The 21,423-nt window shown below is 34.8% G+C and overlaps 1 protein-coding gene across 6 annotated transcripts in view; it reads left to right on the top strand.

Annotated features, from left to right (window-relative positions):
* The window catches only part of GRIK2 (glutamate ionotropic receptor kainate type subunit 2), a 670,394-nt gene that overhangs the window by 296,981 nt on the left and 351,990 nt on the right, over positions 1–21,423 (top strand). For all 6 annotated transcript variants that reach the window (XM_086707502.1, XM_086707501.1, XM_086707504.1 and 3 more), the window contains exon 7: positions 1,172–1,345. In XM_086707502.1, the coding sequence (XP_086563628.1) occupies positions 1,172–1,345 (174 nt within the window). The remainder of the gene's footprint in view (positions 1–1,171; positions 1,346–21,423) is intronic.

Below are 21,423 nucleotides of genomic sequence, written 5' to 3' on the forward strand. Positions count from 1 at the left end.
ACTTTGAATGACATCTGTTTCCCTTTTGCCTACCAAGAGCCTGGCCATTCTTTAATGGCGTCTTAGATCCCATCTGTTCTATGAAGTTATTTTTAACTATAAAAACGGAAAGTTACCCATCTTGCTTCTGACTCCTTGCACTTATCACTTCTACTCTTTTGCCCCCGTGTGTGTGTGTGTGTGTGTGTGTGTGTGTGTGTGTGTGCATGTGTGTGTGTGTGTCCTTGGCTAGATTGCAAATGTTGAAAAATAAAAACCTAAAAATCCCTTGTATTTTTCACAGCACAGAGCACAGTTCAGACCAATATCAGCTGCTCTCCACTAAATTTTAATCCTATTTTGTGGCCTATGTAGCTGTATGCATCCAGGACAAGCTGCCTATAGGACGAATGGCATTACCCTTACCCTGGTTCCCAATATTGTCTGTAAGATCTAAGGATTAACTAATGCCAGCTTGAATGAGGGCAGAGGTCCCACATGCTGCATGTTCTTATGGTGATTTCCAGCTTTTCTGGATGCTTTGGCCCCTCTCTCCTGGGAAAATGAAATGGCAAAGCCAGAACATTCACTACCATCTGGAAATGGCAGCCAAATCTAAAGTGTTCCTTACGGTGAACTTGTTGGGTAGAGTATAAAACAAAGGAACTGCCAGGATTCCACAACCAAAAAGGCCAGTTTTGTTTACTTTTTCTCTCAGCTTTAATATAATTTTTGTTAGAAGCCATATATCATGAACTGTTTCTTAAAAAACAAATAAACAAAAAACAAAAACAAAAAAAGTGCTAGTCACCAGTCAAGGAAGAAGAGCATAGAAAAAAAATCGAGTCAGTTAAAAATAAAATATTTATGCATAAAATTTAAGGGCAATCTATCTTTAATGTGGAGAAGGAAGCTTATGCAAATCTTAAATGCAGGTTTTAGAAAAGCCTGTTGTTTCACTGGTGGAATTAGAATATGATATATACATACATATTTATCTAGAATATATACATTTGCATTGACAAAGCATGAAAATAACCTATTTGAATCTCGGTGATTTGTGATGGTTAACATCATTTGAGAAACAATCATGTTAGCTATTCTAAGGGAAGTAAAAATAATTGACTATTTTAATTATACGTGTTTGTGAATATACTCTGTTGATAATAACACAAAGAAATTTGTCTTTCAGGACCTCTTTGCTCTTGATGTAGAGCCCTACCGATACAGTGGTGTTAACATGACAGGGTTCAGAATATTAAATACAGAAAATACACAAGTCTCCTCCATCATTGAAAAGTGGTCAATGGAACGGTTGCAGGCACCTCCGAAACCCGATTCAGGTTTGCTGGATGGATTTATGACGGTATGAATTCCCACTTAAAGATCAGTTTGTGTGTTTTAAGTGATATTGTATAAATCGTTAAATCTTCTGCATACAAACTTGGGTTTAATTGTTTGACATCAAAGGCATGATATCCGAGCTACTATTGCAAATAATTCTATTATGACTTTCTAAATTAATTTTATATGGTAAATTTGTACATATATACAAGTATCTAAAAAGACATTACAACTATAGTTAGAATACCTGCAATGTAGAGATATCTCTAAGATTAATGGGTGCCATATATAGGATAAATTAGAGACTGAGAAGAAGATGTTAACCTAATAGTTATCCTTTGATCTTAACTACCCATACATGATTATTCTTCATCCTGTTGGTTTCTGATATCATATAGATGACCTACATCACACAAAAATATCCTTTAAGTTATTCACTCTTTATGGCTCAAGACCAACCAATAATCAACTTATCATTTTCAAGTCCTTGATTACACCTAGAAACTGGATTTATACATAAACTATAAAGAAGGGTACATTCTTCTAGAAATTTAGCTATTTATACCACTGCTGTCAGTGAAAATCTAAGGCAAGGCACAAATATAATTTAACATTTTCTGATAGCTATGTTAAAAAAACACAAAGAAAAACCCAAGTAAAAATCAATGTTATTAATTTATGTCATTTAACTGATTGTATTAAAAAATACTATTATTTGAACAGGTAATCAGTATAAAAATTATGGCAGATGTTTTTCATTTTCTTTTTGCTACTAAGTCTTTGACAATTGTTGTGTATCTGACACCATACATATTAATTCAGACTAGTGACATTTCAAGTGTTCAATAGCCAACTATAAGTACTGGCTACCTTATAAAACCAGGTCGATTTATACTATACTACTTTTATACTATTCTATTTAAACAAATTATAAATGTCTGATACATTTTCATTAAATCTGTTTTCTGTAGACCAAATAATTGCTACAATTTAGGAAACAGCTAAACACCGTGGCAATCTGTACATTTCCTAAGTCATTACAACCTGCTTTTATTAAGTGTCAGCCTAAATGGAAATTTTATAAGCATAACATTCTCTATCCTGATCGGTGGAAAAGCTTTTTCTATTATGATTATAACTTTCCATTAATTGCTTCAATAGGGGTTCAAAGTGTGTTTTTAACGTTGTAGCAAAACAAAGGTAAAATTTTGATTATTTTTTTCCTTAAAAGAAAATTTTTGTTTTTTTTGAGAAAAACAACCTCGTAGAATTTGAAAATATCTCATATTCATAATAATTTTTAAAGAAATAATATAAGGGGAATATCACTCTTTTACATAAAAATGGAAATAGTTGACTTATTCTAATATTTTGGTATTAACCTAAGATATATTTGAGAAACTTTATTGGGAGGAAAATATCTAAATAACTTTAAAATGAATATATTTTTTTCTCTAAAGTATATCCAGATTAAAAATAAAATACAACCTAAAAAAATTACAAATAATATGCTTTATTCTCAGTTTGAAGATGTTGAATTGAACTTTTGGAACTTAACAAGATAATGTTATTTTTTAAACTAAAATATGTCCTATATGTTTAATTGTCATTTTAATCATGTACATATTTTTTCCCACATATGGTTTTTAGCTAACTTTGTCAATCTTTAACTTCACGATGGATATCTTACTGTTACTCAAAGTCATTTTTGAATGATTTTTAGGAAAAATCAATGATATTATGGCAATTTTAAGACTTTACTTAACATTTAACTCTGACTTCTACTAATATGCCCAAGGATTAGTGTTCTGCTTTATATATCAGAATCAGAAAAATTACCCAGTTTTACTTAGGTTTTCTCTATATTTCTGTATGATTCCCTATATGACTCCACATGCCATCCCCTGAAACAAAGTACTAACTTGTAAGTAACTTATTGAGACTCTTGAAAGACAGATAAATACAAAGGAAGATGTATTAATTTCTTGTCGTCCAGTAAGGCAAGGTCTCTTGGAGAGAATTAACCTTCAGAAGATGGAACAAAAAGGGTGTTAGGAGGAATACAGGTCTGGGTTTTTTGTTTGTTTATTTGTTTGTTTGTTTGTTTCTAGCCATGAGTCCATGCCTCCTCAATTCTGTCCTTCTGAATTGGCAGGTGATTTGGTAAGAGTGGATAAGTGATAGAATGAAAATGCACTGGCAAGAAAATGAGAAAATTAGCCGATTTAATTGAAAACTCTGCACATTGTATACAGACCACGGATTTTGAAGTCTTTAGACAAATATTCGATGCCAACACTTTTACCTTTGCCTTAGTCATTTCCAGGTGGCATACTAAATAAGACAGAATCAAAAATGTTCACATATAAGAGATGATTGCCCCGTCATTTATATATTTTTAGTTTCTTCAAACTACAAAGTTTTCACCAGAACACTTGAGATTTAAAAATGAAAACATTTTTTAAATGAGTGAGCTGAAGATAAATTTACTTGTGTGAGTGCTTTCTGAATAATATTTCTTATCTAAAAATGTAGACCAGTTATTTATTTTATTATATTTATACATAGAGCATGGAACAGAAACTATTTTGGAAGTAGACATGAAGTTTGCCGTTAAAATAAAGATGTCTTCCAAAATGGATGCAGATTGATTACTTTTTAAAAATTCCCCTTTGGGGGCGCCTGGGTGGCGCAGTCGGTTAAGCATCCGACTTCAGCCAGGTCACGATCTCGCGGTCTGTGAGTTCGAGCCCCGCGTCAGGCTCTGGGCTGATGGCTCAGAGCCTGGAGCCTGTTTCCGATTCTGTGTGTCCCTCTCTCTGCCCCACCCCCGTTCATGCTCTGTCTCTCTCTGTCCCAAAAATAAATAAACGTTGAAAAAAAAAAATTAAAAAAAAAAAAATTCCCCTTTGAAAAATGATAATATCTTTAAAAATCTTCTCATTATATACCATTATATAGTAGTATAAAATATAATATGTAAAATATTTTAAGTATATACAATTAATTCTTAATTTTAATAGTGCATGATTATGATAAAAATAAAACCAGTATAAGGTCTGCATAAAAATGGTATTCTTATGCCTTGCATGAGTATTATTTTTCTTTTTCATTAAAGATCATATTGTAAGCATTTTCTCATTCATTAAATGTTTAGAAAAAGAAATTAATAGGCTATTCCCACCATGAATGAAGTCAGGAAATTAAGAGGAGTCTAGTTAGAAAAGAAAAGAATTATAGCCTGGCATTGTGGTGTTGGCAATATTCCCTTCAGTCAATTCATGAGATCTCAGTGTTTATATATCTCTTGTTCTTTTTTTCTCCCTATGGTACCATAAAGAAATGAGATTATCAGCAAAGTCCCTAGTACTTGGAGCAAGACCTATTATTATCAGTATCACAGTCATTTGTCAGTATGTAAGATCATAGTGCTTAGACTTTCAAATTCTTCCTTCATGTTGAGCTATAAATGGAAACAATGAATTGGATTCATAAGAATTTTTCTGGTTGAGTTAGCACCTTAACTGACCCTTGGGTCAAGTGTTTATCTGCTAAATGATTATTGAATACAAGCCCATTTATCCTGTTGTTGTGGTTTCTTCTATAGTTTGGGGTCATCATAATAAAGATATTAATGTTATTAGCTCAGTAAAATTTTTATCTTCATTTGTTACAAACCCAACCAAGAAACCAAGTCACACAGTATATCCAAGCCCAATCTCTTCAAGGAGAATGTGAAAAAGGAAGTCCAACCCTTCACACATTAGAGTTTTTGTTTGTTTGTTTGTTTTTAATTCATGTCACCTTTCTCACACTTCCCCCAATGTCCACACACTGCCATCCAGTCAATGTGCTAGACTTCTCCCCAGACATGAGCCTTTACTATAAAAACCTTTCTCTATTGTGCATTCTTTGCTGATTATTTACATGTTTCCATGCTCCTAGGAGTATGGACGTCCCCTAAGTGGATATTACCACTGTTCTTTACTGCTGATCAGATGACACAGCTCCCCGTCTTCTGCCCAGACATCTGCCTTTTCCACACACAGTTACCAAAGGGCAGGAATTCACTTTTTTGAACCCATCAGAGCTGATGATGGCTGTAGTTATTATTGATATATTGAATTTGCAGCAATCTCAATTCAAGACAATGAAATCAAGTAGAAATACCTCCAGATCAGTTTAAACAGCTGTGTCCAAGACATTTTTTTCCCAATGCTGCCATCATGCCTATACTTATTAGTGCTAATGGACCTGTCTTTATCCGGTAGCTTAAAAGTACCATTTGTTTCCTTATGTTGATGTGTAACATATATTCCTTGATAATATTAATTTAAAACACAAATCAATAATGATTGTGTTGCTTGGCTACATCATTTGAATTACTATAGGGAGATTAGTATTTTGGAAATACAAACTTTGAATACCAACTGCTATCTCCATTTCCTTACCCCTCTTTTCACACCCAACAGTCATCAAACACTGTCAAACCTACTATCTCAATATCTTTCTTCACTACATTCTTCTTTCCTCCCGTAGACCCATGTCTTAGTTAAGAGCATGTGATCTCTCCTCTGGCTGTTGCAAGTCTCCTCACTGAAGTCCCAGCCCTAACATCTCTCCCCTACATTTACCTTCTTTCTAGTGTGAACATGGTTCATGACTCCCTTGTCATTTGCTAGATGAGATTTCAACCCATTTGCCAGACCTACAAGGCCCTCCATGATCTGGCTTCTGCTGCTTGTTCAGCCTCCTGTTTGCTCCCTGCTCTTTGAAGCCACCCATCTCACCACAATACGGGGTCCTCCTCATCTCACTATGGGGTGCTCCCATTATCTGAATGTTTGGCCTCTTCCTCCTTGTGCTCTAAATTTCAGATCATCTGTTACCTTTTTGTGATTTTTACCTGTGTGTTCCTTCATTTATGCACATTTTGTTTAAACCCCATGTTGAAATTTAGCTTCATTTGTATTTTTGTTTGTTTTCACATCTCTTTTCCAAAAGACTATAACTCTTTGGAGGCAAGAAGTAGGTTTCCTTATCTTTGAATGCTCTGTACTAGTTAAGCCCTTCATTCCTTAATAATGAAGGAAGGAATGGCAGACTGAATAAATGTGTGTGTTAATATATTCTAATCACATTACAGCTGTGTTCTCATCACTAGATTCTCTCATTATCCCAAATATGTTTTAGGGAGCTTTTTTTAAAATTTGCATAGTTACATTTTATTGTTGAGATATCTAATCATTTAGAAAATGAAATTAGGCTAATCTCACATATTTGTTAGACAAAATTTATTAAAAGGCAAAAGCTTAGAAATACTTCTGATTAAATAGTGAAAGTTTAGTGAGTTAAAAAAGTTCTGTCCCTTCTCTTTTACCAAAGAGTGAAAATGTTTATAAGAGAGGTGAGTCTTTATGTATTTAAGTTCCAATGTCCTCCTAAAAACTATTTATTTATAATGACAGACCATAGCGCAGAAAGTTTATAATTTCTGTCATCATTTGATTAACTTTAAAGATAAATGTGTACCAATTCACAGCAGGGAGTTAGCTTATATATGAAGGGTGCAATAGTGATCACTCTGCTACTGTACAAAGATTTACCTTTAGAAAATAGAATCACAGAGATATGAAGTATGACCAGGCAGGCATTCATTTACTTCTAGAACTACAAGCCCAACTTTGCCACTGTCTGCTTAATCAGCTGAAGCTGTTTTCTTCGATTCAGTTGAAAAGAGAATATAAGGTTTTACCAGACAACGGATCAAACTAACTCTTCATGTTTTAATCAATAAAGGCATTTTGAAAAATCTGACTTTATCTTGCATCCCACTAAAACACCAGAGGAATAAAAAGTAGCCAAGTAATAACTTAATTGTTTTTTCTGTTACCAATTTTAATTGTGTGTGTGCTGTGTATTCTGGGCTTGATACCAGGCATTCAAAATTTGGTGGTGAAGACAATATGTCTGTTTACTCACAGAGCTTAGGAAATTGACAAAATCAGAAGATAGTGTCTCAATGATCACATCTCACATCTCTGTCAGTACAAAAATCGTATTCGAACTTGTTGACTTCTTCCCAATTTTGTGTGTCTTTGATTGATCTAGTTTCCTAAGTCTTCCTTCAAATTCTTGTTAAAATTCCTTGTTTTCCATGCTATTTTGTGATAGCAAAAGACAAACATAAATTTACCAGGAGTTTTCCATGACTTCTTAATAGTTTGCTGAAAAATGTGTAACATTTAACAATGTTTATCAACATAACTGCTAGTTTTATTCTTGTCTTTACCACAGAAGAAATATTTAGGGGTCTATATTATAATCATTATAGCAGAAATATTTGCATAAGATATTTCAGAGTATATTATGAAGTCATAAACACAACATTCATTACATTTGTATATGATTGATTTACTGACTGGTAAAAGGACATAGAATTTGTGGCATGGATAACAGAATGGCACTATATTTCTTCATTTTAATACCTATTAATCTTCCATGATATACTAGGCTGCAAGTTAAATCTGAATATAAATAATTGAGATGACCTAACAACCCCCATTGTTTCATTAACATACAACATTCCATTTAATTGCCTTTGCTCATTGACAGATTAAGTAATCAGCATTTATCTAAAGCTGGTAAAGAGTTGGAGTTTCCATTTTAAGTAATTGTTCCTTACGTGGAAAATGGTGGTTGCAATGAATCATTTCCTTCATAATCATGTTATTTAAAAAAAAAAATAACGTTTATTCATTTTTGAGAGACAGAGAGAGACAGAGCGGGGAAGGGGCAGAGAAAGAGGGAGACACAGAATCTGAAGCAGGTGCCAGGCTCTGAGCTATCAACATAGAGCCCAACGCGGGGCTTGAACTCACGAACCGCGAGATCATGACCTGAGCCGAAGTCGGACACTCCACCGACTGAGCCACCCAGGCACCCCATGTTATTTTTTAGGCCAATTTTTAAACTTTTCACTTAAAAAAGTAGGGTTGAATCATGAGGGTTTTTTTTTACCCCTTCTATCCTCAAGAGCAAATTTTATCTTTAAAACACTTATCTAAAATCATGCAATACAAACTTGTATTAATACATTTCTGTTCACAACTTTCCTCAGCTTCTTATTTTATATTTAATAGCTATATAGTTACATATAGGTATAATCAATCACAGATGGTGTAAGGAAAGCAAGTACAGGGCACAATATAAAGGGAATAGAGAATGGTTAAGAAAATAAGCAATAGATTCTTTTACTAGAGCAGACATTCAGGTTAGAAAGGGGCTAACAGCAAATTTGACATAGTGTTCACCATCCTGGATTAGAAGAAAATGGATTGGGAAACAATGGGAGAAAAGCTGGGATAAAATTTTTACATACCATTTAGTTAATAGACAATTATAAATGTATAACATTTAACACATAGAAATTCAGAATAGTTAAAGTCAGCATGAAATACTGGTTGAAATTATTTAAACCAGAGAGGAAGAAATGGCACTGAGGCATATAAATAACAGGAAATATTATTACTCAGATACAGATTCATAATGAACTACAGAAAAGTTCTGACTAAGGAAGATTAACAGTTGCTATAAACAATAGTACCTTCTCTTCATTGGATCTATTTCTAAAATAAAAAGGGAGTGAATCTATTCTACAATGCACAAAGCATTTTTTGACTATTTGTTCACCTTAAGAATAAAATACACAGGGCGAAGCTACCTTCTGTATTTAGAAATAGGGTATGGACTGAAAGGGAGTAGACTAGTGGTGATTACTATCAAAACTATATTTTTTGTATTATTCCATTGTATTCATAATGTTAGGAATTTATTTTAGGAATTTTATTTATTATGTTTATAATTTTAGAATTTATATTAAAAATATTGAAATGCAATACCAGATAAGAGATATCTTGGCCTCACTACAGTCTTTAAATAAAATAAAGTTTAGTTTTTAATTTTTTTTTAAGTTTATTTATTTTGAGAGAGACAGAGTGCAAGCGGGAGGGTCAGAGAGAGAAGAAGAATCTCAAGCAGGCGCCATTGTTGTCAGCACAAAGCCCATGCAGGCTTGAACTCACAAAAAAGTGAGATTTTGACCTGGCCAAATCAAGAGTCAGACACTTAACCCACTGAGCCACCCAGGCACCCCTATTTTTAACTTTTATTATTTATTTATTTATTTATTTATTTATTTATTTATTTATTTATAATCTCTACACCTAACATGGAGCTCAAATTCAGAACCCTAATTTCAAGAGTCCTATGCTGTTCTGACTGAACTAGCCAGGCACCCCTCAATTTTAAATAATAAATATTGACATAGTTTCCATTTAAATACTTATATCAGTTTTATATAAAAACAAATAATATAAATATATATAATATTTATTATTTATATTTATATAGATTTATATTACTTTTAGATATTGTTATAAAAGGTAAGCCGTATCCTTATTTATCTACTAGAGAGACAATGTTAGTGGCTCCAATATTATTAGGATAATTATCGTTTATAATATATGGCCTCAGTATACTAAATATGTATATTTTTGATAGATTTTTAAATTAAATATTAAGTGTTAACTATTTATAAAATATTTATGTATAAATATGCAACATTTCATTTTATATTTTATTAATTTTAGACTCAGTATGTCTGTCAAATTTTAACAAATTTTCCTTCTTTGCAACCGTGACTTATAACAAATTGCAGCTTGTTTTGTCATGCTCAATTTCAGAAGAATTATATTTAAAAATTAAGATAGCTAGAAAATGTTACAAATAAGTCAAGGATTTGTTATATAGTGAAATCTGTGTTATATATAATAAACAATAATTGTAACTTTTTTTCATGTAGATAGATACAACAGTAGATATTTTCCTCTTTTTTTTGTTTTTAGATAACCTACACCTGTATCTTACCAATGCAGAAATGCTCTTGCCTGTTTGAGTCCAAGAATTATCTGACTGTGTTATTAGAACTAGGAACATACACATTTATGAAGTATGAACATTAAGGGCCCTAGAATGTACAGCAGCCTAGGAAGTTTGATTCAAACAAGGACTTTGTATATAAACTTTGAATCTAGCTCCTGATACATGTTACCTTTTCTATTGACAATCTCAACTATAAAATGACCTAACTGTGAAATGTATTTAACACTTACTGCATCCTAATATTATTATTACCTCCAACAATATCATGGGGCAGTTATAATCCTCATTTTATAGATGCAGATACATAGAATGGGTAGATGACATATAAAGGAAGATCCCTGTACTATAGTCTGAAGCAAATATAAAGGAGTCCTTTAGCATCCAAAGGTAAAATTTAGGTATGATGAATTAGAGACCAGCAAAAAATGTTACATTTAGTGCTTCTTCTTTAACTTTAATGTACAAATTTTCACACGAGTTTCCTTCCCAAATAAAATTAAATTAATAAATAGGGATCAGAAGTCAGCATCTGCATCCCATTTTCAGCCATTTCTAATGCTGTTACTTCAGGCAAGTTACTTAACCTCTTTGAGCCTCACTTATCAAATAGAAATAATCAATTTCGTGTGTTGTTCTAAAGATTGAAAGAGATAATGCATTAACATATAAACATATTAACCTATCTAAATTTTTATAATTACAAACTATATCAATGACTCCTCCTAAACTCCTGGTGCCTTACAAATGTAGAACAAATTTTGATATGGTGTTTATAGTTTAATTAACTCAACCATGGGGGTGTCTGGCTGGCTCAGTCGGCAGAACATGCTAGTCTTGGTCTCAGGTTCGTGAGTTCAAGCCTCATGTTGGGGGTAGAGATTACTTTAAAAAAATAATTCAGGGGGCGCCTGGGTGGCGCAGTCGGTTAAGCGTCCGGCTTCAGCCAGGTCACGATCTCGCGGTCCGTGAGTTCGAGCCCCACGTCAGGCTCTGGGCTGATGGCTCGGAGCCTGGAGCCTGTTTCCGATTCTGTGTCTCCCTCTCTCTCTGCCCCTCCCCCGTTCATGCTCTGTCTCTCTCTGTCCCAAAAATAAATAAAAACGTTGAAAAAAAAAATTTAAAAAAATAATTCAGTCATATTATTCCAACATCATTGTTATCTCTTGTATGCATTAATACCATAGTAGTTGGTGTGTGTGAGTGTGTGTGTGTGTGTGTGTGTGTGTGTGTGTGTGTTGGATGGTTAATTGACATAGAGAACTAAGGAAGATTCATACAGAATCTACTTGGTATTTGAATCTAGTATGCTTCTTTAAAACTGGACCCAATCACAATAATTTGAAATGTGCAATTAGACTGATATATCACTATTGAACAGGTTTTAAATCTAGTTAGAAGTTTATGAAACTTCTAGTTGTGTATCATTTATTTCCTGCCTACTTTTTTAGATTAAAAAGATGGCTTGTTGGCATAGAATTAAAGGTTGGATTTTTGCTTGGCTCTTTTATGTCAATTATTAAAGACCGTTAAATCTATTTCTACCTTTGAGTGAAAACTTTGGAATCAGAATCGCCTGACTGTTAAAACTGAAATCTACCTATTATTACTTTTGTAAACTTCTGCTACTTACCTAACATTTCTGAGCATCAAGTACCTCATCTATTTAGTGGAAATATTAATGCCTACATCAAAATGTCACTGTGAAGATTAAATACATAACTTTTATACTGCTAAAAGACAGTATCTAGCACATAGAAAATCCTCCAAAATCGGTATCCATTCACTTCAAGGCAAATACAATTTTTGCATTTAGTGTAAGTGATATTTCTGTTCAGAGTAAACTTCATCACTCTCAAAGTCTTCTGATACCCTGTGTATACAAATACGACAAGTGTATAAGCATGCAACTATGTAAAAACTACTTTAAAAAGATCTAAGGGCAGGTAGTTGTTTACTTTGATGTGCTGGTTGACGTTATGTGAATGAATGAACATGAATCATCACCAGCTTTACTATCAATTTGTTGATGTTAATTTCATCAGTGGTACCTAAGTAATTATACTTACACTAGAAAGACAATTTTTTAAAAAGTGTAGCCTATGCAGTTTTGTGATTTAAAGGTTTAAGAAATGGTCAAAGATCTACTCTGATGCATTAATATCCAAGATATGCTTGGCCAATACTCTTTAAATCCACATTAATAAATCAAAAGAATATTTCAGACAAAATGAAATGAAGAATTTTAAGGTGAATTTGCCTAAAGGATATTAGGAATTCTCTTTCTTTATTATGCAGAGAGGAAATATTATGTTGATCTTTCATTTGCCTTTCTAAAAGAGTTCATAAATATTTTATTCATTAATCTTCAGAATACCCTGTGACCAAATTGAACCAGAAAAGAAAAGCGAAGTTATTAAACAGACACAGATGTTGAAATGGTACCAAATCAATCCTTCATGAAAAATTCCTATGTATTGTTACTCATTAATTCATTCTCCAAATATTTATTGAACACCTATTATATGCAATGTATGGTATTAGACCATATGGATGACAAATATATATATGTGTATGTATATATATGTATATACATACACATATATACATGATGAATTATCAATTTAGTAAGGAAAGTAAAACACAGCCTTAAATAATAATAATAATAATAATAATAATAATAATAATAATAAACGTTGGCATGTAGTAAGGAATATATGTAGAAAATAGTGTTTTTAGATAGGAGTTTACCCACTTTTTGTTTAGGATGTAATCTCAACTTCACATAAAACAGGAAGAACAGTTCTCTGTCTTTGTAGTTCCCTCACTGGACATGATCAAACATCTACCATCCTGTGAGACATGGTCAGTTTGATCAGGCCAATTGGTGCTTGTAGGATGCTCCTGTCAGACATACTGTTTTCCAGCTGGAGAATTCCATAGCTGCGACCAGGTTTGAAGCACTTCAGAAAGTGGTACTGGATCCTGGAGCTGCTGTCAGACTTGGCATCCTGGTATTTCTGCTGAAAATGTGGCAGTCAAATGGTCATCTCTGTGTACCCATGCTTCTGTTGCCTCTTGTGTTAGAGGCTATATTTGCCAATTGTGTCTCCATGTTCTTTTTTTTTTTTTTTAATTTTTTTTTTCAACGTTTATTTATTTTTGGGACAGAGAGAGACAGAGCATGAACGGGGGAGGGGCAGAGAGAGAGGGAGACACAGAATCAGAAACAGCCTCCAGGCTCTGAGCCATCAGCCCAGAGCCTGACGCGGGGCTCGAACTCCCGGACCGCGAGATCGTGACCTGGCTGAAGTCGGACGCTTAACCGACTGTGCCACCCAGGCGCCCCAACTCCATGTTCTTTCTGGTCACTCAGCATTGGGGCTAAGGCTCAAATTCATTCTCACATTGGTCTTGATCCCCCCTATTCCAGCTTTCAGTTATCTAGCTTTTTAGTTTACACAACAAACATGCACCTACCCATTGTGCCCGTGTGGCTGAGTCAGAAACCCCACATCAGTCCCAGCTTGTTTGCAGACCCAGCCCCTCCCCAGTGCTCTCAGGCCTTGTCTTAACTGCGCTCTCTTAGTTGGGGGCATTCTGAATTGGGGTCTTGGCTGTTTTCCTCCAAGGAATTTTCTTAGCCCTTTTGCAAATTTATCTTCTCACCTCCCACCAACGTTCAAGCCCCTGGTGCTAAGGAGGAAAGAGTGGTCTCTGTAAAATCAAATGCATGGTTGCTACGGCCACTACAGAGTTGGTGCAGAGTTGGCATACATCTACTTAAATGAATAAATAAATAAGGTCATTTTGATGGATCTGTTCAGAACAAGAAAACTTATGCCAAGATAATTTGATATTTCTGTCTTTCAATATAATTCTGTTACTTTTACTGTTATTACTATTCCAGTATCACCAAGTACTGGGCACATCTTCTACAGTGTTATAACAATCTAAGAATTTTGTGTGATTGGAAAAGGAATTTTGGAGGAGGTAGTGTGAATAAGACTAGGTGAGATCAGCAAGGCCATGTTGGAAGAAGAGAATGGAAAGACATTATTAAATGTTCTAGAATAGGGGAGTGCAATAAAAGTAATATTTGCCATTTACTGTGTATCTACTCTTTACTAAACATTATGCCAATTTGTGGTAGTTATGTAAAGATACGCTTGCCTTATACTACCTCTGATTATCCCCCAAATGCTACATGTTTTATTTCTCACTTTACAAATGATGGAACTGGGAGTCAAATATGTTTAGTATGTTGTGCAAGGACATTCAAATCAGAAGATGGAGCTGAGCTTTATGTCTAAGGCCTTTCTAATTTGATAACGTGCTCATCCTGCTTCCAGAAAGTCTCATCTGGTGACACTGTGCAGGTGCGTTAGACTCACTCCAATGGAGGCAGGAAGCTGTAATCCAAGCCTACAGTAATAAGGACTGGAAGTAGAGTAGATAAGACTCAAAGGAATGATTGAACAGGAAGACTTTTTTTTTGAGATGGGAAAGGAGAATAAGGAGATAAGACAGGCCTTTGAGCTTCCCAGTTTAAGTGACTGGGAAGACACTAATGCTTTTAATAAACATGCGGCCACCTGCAGGAGGTGGCTTAGAAACGGGATGGCATTGATTGCAGACTTGTAGGATCTGAGATGATGATGATACCTAAAGGGAGAGGGATCTGGCAAAAAGTTGGAAGGTGGAATATAGCTTCTCACTGCAGTAATGTCTCAGTTTCCTTTTTCAGAAACAGAGGGAAACGTTCCAGAATCTATGGGTGTACGTTTATAAGTCTTCATAGAAAAGGATCTAGCTAACCTGTTTGGCCCCCTAGACTAAGTAACACTGAAAGCCATATTGATGTCAGTTAAATTATTTCTGCATCTTTTAGTGCCTTTGTTTCTTAACAGTTGTACCCAAATAGCCTGAGACTACACCAAATGTCTTGGGTCTTGGGAATATGCCTTGGGAAAAGAGATGTCCATTTAAATTCTGGTGCTGTCGGGGCGCCTGGGTGGCGCAGTCGGTTAAGCGTCCGACTTCAGCCAGGTCACGATCTCGCGGTCCGTGAGTTCGAGCCCCGTGTCAGGCTCTGGGCTTATGGCTCAGAGCCTGGAGCCTGTTTCCGATTCTGAGTCTCCCTCTCTCTCTCTGCCGCTCTCCCGTTCATGCTCTGTCTCTCTCTCTCCCAAAAATAAATAAACGTTGAAAAAAAAAAAAAAAACTTAATAAAAAAAAATAAAAAATAAAAAAATAAAAAATAAATAAATTCTGGTTCTGTCTTTCAAGGAAAATATTACTCCTGCTAAATGTTGCCTTTAAAAATCAACTTCTCAGACTCCATTCTCAGGCTTTAAATATTTATTCCTCTCTCCAAGTCCTTTAACTTTATCAAAGGGAAATTAATAAGTGAAATACCTTTAAAGACAGTGGAATATCTTTAAAATATGAACTTCTCTAGCCCCTAAGGAAGGTGCACACAAATTTAACTGACAAAAATCATGCATGGTTTTCTAGATTTGAGAGTCTGCTAGACTACAATTTCATTTTAAGTAAATTTGAAATAATCAACATCACAATAAAGTAAATATGGATGTTATTCATTTCATCACTTTTAAAAGTGTCATAAATATTTTGAATATTTAATATTATTTAACTGTTATTATACGGATGATACATACTGTAGAAAATTTGTAAACTGAAAAAATTATGGAGGAAAATTAAAATTTTCTATTTATTAACATAACAAGTCAAGAGAATGACAACTAACATTTTAGGACCGATAGAAGCTCTCTCGTGGGGTGCCTGGCTGGTTCGGTCAGCTAAGTGCCAGACTCTCAGTTTCAGCTCAGGTCATGATCTCCAGGGTTGTGGGGTTTGAGCCCCACTTCCCATCCACAACCACAGTACAGGGGCTTGGGATTCTCTCTCCCTCTGTCTCAGCCCCTCCCCCACTGCTCATGCTCTCTCTACTCTCTTTGTCTCTCTCAAAGTAAATGAATAAACTTTAGAAAAAAAGTAAACAAACTAATTGATTAGTTAAAACAAACTAATTGATATCCATAGCAACTAGAAAATTCACTGCTAGCAGCCTAGTTTATCATGTTTCTGTATTTTTTTCTCACACTTGTGTATTCTTAAAAAAGGTAACTGATGTTTCTTCCAAAACAAGTTTATGCTTGTTGTACTTATTAATGACAGAATTCAATTAAAAATTACATAAAATCATGAAATACAAGGGTAAAACAAAATTGTTTCTGTGAAAACTTTGATTGTATTGAAAAACTTGGCAAATGCAAGCCATCTAACATTTTTTTTTTTATATTAGTGTGAGCAAGACAGCTCTAAAAGGTGGATTCTGCATATAGTTTTTTTTTTTTTTTTTGCAGGTCCTTTATTCTTCTTTCAACTGAAAGAAACCAAAGCTGAAAATCATGGCTAACCCATTATGTTTGGGGTTTATGCAAAACAGGAGAGGGATTCTAATCAGCAGACCCATGAAAAGGGTCTTGGCTCTACATTAATATATTTAAGGATAGATATAGAGTTAGATGTTTTGTTTTACAACTTTTAAAGTATATATGCTTTAATCAACCATCTTAATTAACTGGCCAAATGTTAGCTTTGGTTGCTTTAGAAAAGAGGTCATCCATGCATTTATTTCTATTAATTTTTTGAGCCCTTGTACATATTTCGCTAGAAATAGGATCATAGATGTGCAGTTTGCATGAGGTTTTCTTAAAGTCAAGCTAACATTTTTAAAAATCTGCTTTGTCTTAGGCACTGTTCTTGGCATACAGAGATAGTGGTAAACAGGATAAAGATGAAGTTTAGCTTCTCTTTGGTAAATAGAGGGATAAGTTAAAGAAAATTAGTTAGAATAAGAAGATAGAGAATGATTAGGGTTAGGGAATGCTTGCTAGCTAGAGTATTGCCAGGAGATGATGTGTGGGATAGGACCAAATCATAAGAAATAGGGATCCATGCAAAGACTTATCAGGAGAACATCAACGCAGAAGGAACAAGTGCAAACTCCTTAAAAGGGAAATAGGCAAGTTGAGTCTGTCAGTGTGCTGAATAATTTGGAGTAAGAGGAAAAATGATAGAAGATCAGAGAAGTGGGGGTGTCTGGGTGGCTCAGTCGGTTAAGCATCTGACTCTTGATTTCAGCTCAGGTCTTGATCTCACCATTTTGAGTTCAAGCTCAGTATTGGGCTCTGCACTGGACATGAAGCCTACTTTCAAAAAAAAAAATCAGAAGATCAGGGAAGTGGTCATGAGATATGTGGTTTAGGTCGTTGAAGGACATATAAATTTGGATTTTGATCTAAATGCAATGGAAGCCCTGGAGGGCTCTTATAAATGAGTGTTGGACTTAACTGGTCACTTGTTAGAACATTTTCTTTTAATGTCCATCTCTTTTTATAATAGAACAATAATACTTTAAAGTAATAGAAAAATCTTTATGAACAGCTTACATATGTTTCAAGTGGTGACAAATTGAAGGAAACATACATTTGTTAAATGTATCAAATTGTGTGAAAAATAGAACCAATGACAGTTAATGCAAGAATTCACTGTTTTAATATGCTACCAATGTAAGACAGTGATCATTTATAATTGCCAACAAATGACAAAGTTAAATGTGGTAAAAAAAAAATACTTTGCGTAGCAAATTAATTTCTCCACCTGCTTTGATGCTCTTTAAGTATTAAATATTGAACATACAGTTCTTTAAACAGCATTGTTTCTGTGTCTTTAATGAGTGATTTAAAATAAATTCTTTAAGAAGTGCAATAATACAGAATATATAAACAGTGTTAGGAAATATATAAGGAGACATGCAGAATTCCAACCTTCTTGCCAGTATTGTATTCAATATTTTGCCTTCATCAACATGTACCCACAGGAACACAGCTGGACAGAATATCTTTCTGTGATCGTTAGTAGCTCTGTATTGCCCCATAAATGGCTCGGTTATGAGTCAGTGAATGTGCTTCAGGCTTTGATTTTTGTGTTCAAAGATGAACACCATGAGGACACCACCCAGAGAGAGATTTATCATGTTTTGTTTCAGATATCTTGTAGTAAAAGCTGAATTTTCTTGTCTTTGTTCTATGCATATCATAATTTTAAAATTATAAGCCATTTTTAATATGTTAGAGAATATTAACCAGAATGAGATAAAATTAAAGTAGGTTTCCTCACCTCTTAACATTTATTTATTTTTGAGACAGAGAGAGACAGAGCATGAACGGGGGGAGGGCCAGAGACAGAGGGAGACACAGAATCTGAAGCAGGCTCCAGGCTCTGAGCTGTCAGCACAGAGCCTGATGCGGGGCTCGAACTCACGGACCGTGAGATCGTGACCTGAGCGAAGTCGGACGCTCAACCGACTGAGCCACCCAGGCGCCCCTCTTACCTCTTAAAAAAGTGTAATACCACCCCTATAGACATGCCTATTGGCATATTTATTATTCAAAATTTTTATTTTCTCATATTGTGTAGTTGCAAACATCTTTCTATCCTATGCAGTACAGTAATTAGCTTTAAAATTTATACTTAAGAATATATCAAATATAGTGTCTGTTTTGGTCCTCCATGAAGTAAATCCAAAAATGAGGTTAGATGTACGACAAATTTATTGGCAGATGTGCCTGTGAAGGGTAAAGAGGAAGGGGGTTAGAATATGTACTTCTTTAGTACAAGATGCAGGTCTGAAATCTGTGAAAAGAGAGAGGGAAGTTAACATTGGATAGGAAGAGCCTTAGACTGCACTGCAGAAATTCTTAGCTATGATTCCTTAAGCCAGAGCTTCCCATGAAAGAAATTTTGTCTTGGGGGAACTGACCTTGTTCTGGCAAGCCTACCAAGCTGCCACTGCCTAGGCCAGCCTGACAGAAGTATGGTCTGGTGAACACGGTGGTGTAATGAAGTTACAGAAGCTGGAGGCTATTAATCAGTTAAATCCTCTGTAGCTGTTTGCCTTGAAGGAAGATTCAATGACAGGGCTTCTCCATGGCCATCACACATACAAATTTTGGGCCTTGTAGTAGAGTTATTATCAAGGGGATATAGATTTTTCTTTCTTAGTTTCCTTGGTTTATAATGTTCACCCTTAACTTACCAGGTGCTATAAGTGATATCAGGTGAAAGAAAGAAGAGGGACTGTATGGTTGCATCATGGGTTCTGGATTAAAAACAACAAAAAAATGGGGTGCCTGAGTGGGCTCAGTTGGTTAAGTGACTGACTCTTGATTTTGATTCAGGTCATGATCTCATGGTTCAGGAGATTGAGCCCTGCAACGGGCTCTGCACTGACAGCATGGGGCTGCTTGGGATTCTCTCTCTCTCTTTCTCTCTCTCTCTGCCCCTTCCCTGCTCATGTACTCTAAACAAACAAACAAACAAACAAAGAAACAAACTTAAATAAACTTTAAATAAATAAAAATAACAAAAAACAGCAAATCAGTTTTCATTTGACACATAATACTATTAAGAAGCTAATTCAAAATTGCAAGAGAGTTATTATAGTTCAATGAAGAATGCATAGCAGTGTTCAATAAAACAGGGAAAAAAGCTTGGAAGTAAGCATGGAAAAACCTATAGTCAGGAAACAATCACATAGATTTAATAATGGAGTTAATTAAGAATAGTCATATAACCTACATGTGCATTATGTATTTTTTAAAAATTGTAATAGTGTACTTCCACTGAAACTAATACTCTACAGCAGGGAGTGAATAGGAGTTCCCACTCAGTGAGCTCTGAAGGGTGCTCAACTTACCTTATTAATTAATGAATCATAATTTAGTACTTGATTACAAAGTCTTTAATTCACAAAATTAATTTCAAAGATCATTGCATTTTTCAGTATTTATAGATGATAATTTATTAAGGTTATTTTAAAATTATCATTGTATAGTAATATAGCTTAAAACTCAATAATAGATTATAGTGTTGATCACATGTCAGGCATTGTCCTAGGTAATGCTGATACATGGGACAAGCAAGTCAGGTGTTCTTTCTTTGTTGGATGGTTAAATTTCATTCACTCACCTCTTAAGCAGACCTACCTATCCATTTTTTACTTTGTTTTATAAAAGGATTTAAGCAAGTGTTCTCCAAGCAGTATAGAAAAATGTTCTAAAATTGAAGAAAGGAAATTTCCATTAAGTAAATAGGTAGCTTAGCTCAGGTGTCATCCTCCCAGCTGAATAACTGGGCTTCACAAGGTCTAAGTATTTAAGCTGATGGCTCAAGCGGTAACTGGATTGTGGGTTTAAAACCTTAGGTTTGTGATTTCTGGCTAGCCTCTTATCTCTTAGCTTCAGGTTTTGGCACAGACCTAGGATGGCAGAGAATCATCTGCTATTTCTATGGGACAGAAGGCAGAGAATTCTTGCCATTAATGTTCAGCCTTGCTTTCATAGGTGGTTTGTCCATGCTGCTGAAATAAGCAAGAGTTGGTCCTGGATGGGAAAGAGCTTCTTGACAGTATCAGTGCAGAGATGATCTGGGTTTTCCCTTAGCCTCTGGGGATTGTTTCATGAGAGGCAACAATTCGCACAAAACATTCATCAATGCCACTGTCCGAGATAGTTGGTCTTACATTGATTTGATTGGGATGACATTTACTATGTTTTAAGTAAAAGAAGAGCCCACCCATGAATCCTCGTTGTGAAGTCTTTTCAAATAGAAAGCATTTAAAATGTCATCTCCGGGGATGACAAGCTAGTTGTAGAGTGTGAGAGGCAGAAATGGTGAAAGGGAGAGCAGGGTTTTTGTAGTCACATGCAGACCTGCATCCTAGTCCTGGCGTCGCTGCTTACTTGCTATGTATGTGTCTTTGGAGAGGTGACTTGAACCTCTGTTTTCTCATCAATTAGATGGGCTTATAAAGTTATATCACAAAAAGTGACTGTGAGGATCAAATGAGGCCACATTTATGCACTTGTTTTCGAAATGCCTACTGCTAAACATATGTAAAATAATTTCATATGTAGTGTCTTAGTTTGAATCAAGTGATTAGATTTTGTGACCTAAATTATTTCTTTTTTTTTAGAAACCTTTGAGTTATATTTAATTTACATATTAGAAACAAAATTAAAACTTTGATAAATAAAAAAAAATTGTTTGATTGTGGCTGGCTCCGGCAAA

This window comes from Puma concolor, chromosome B2, assembly GCF_028749965.1.
Source record: "Puma concolor isolate L17-30 chromosome B2, mPumCon1.1.hap2, whole genome shotgun sequence".
NCBI classification, from domain to species: Eukaryota; Metazoa; Chordata; class Mammalia; order Carnivora; family Felidae; genus Puma; species Puma concolor.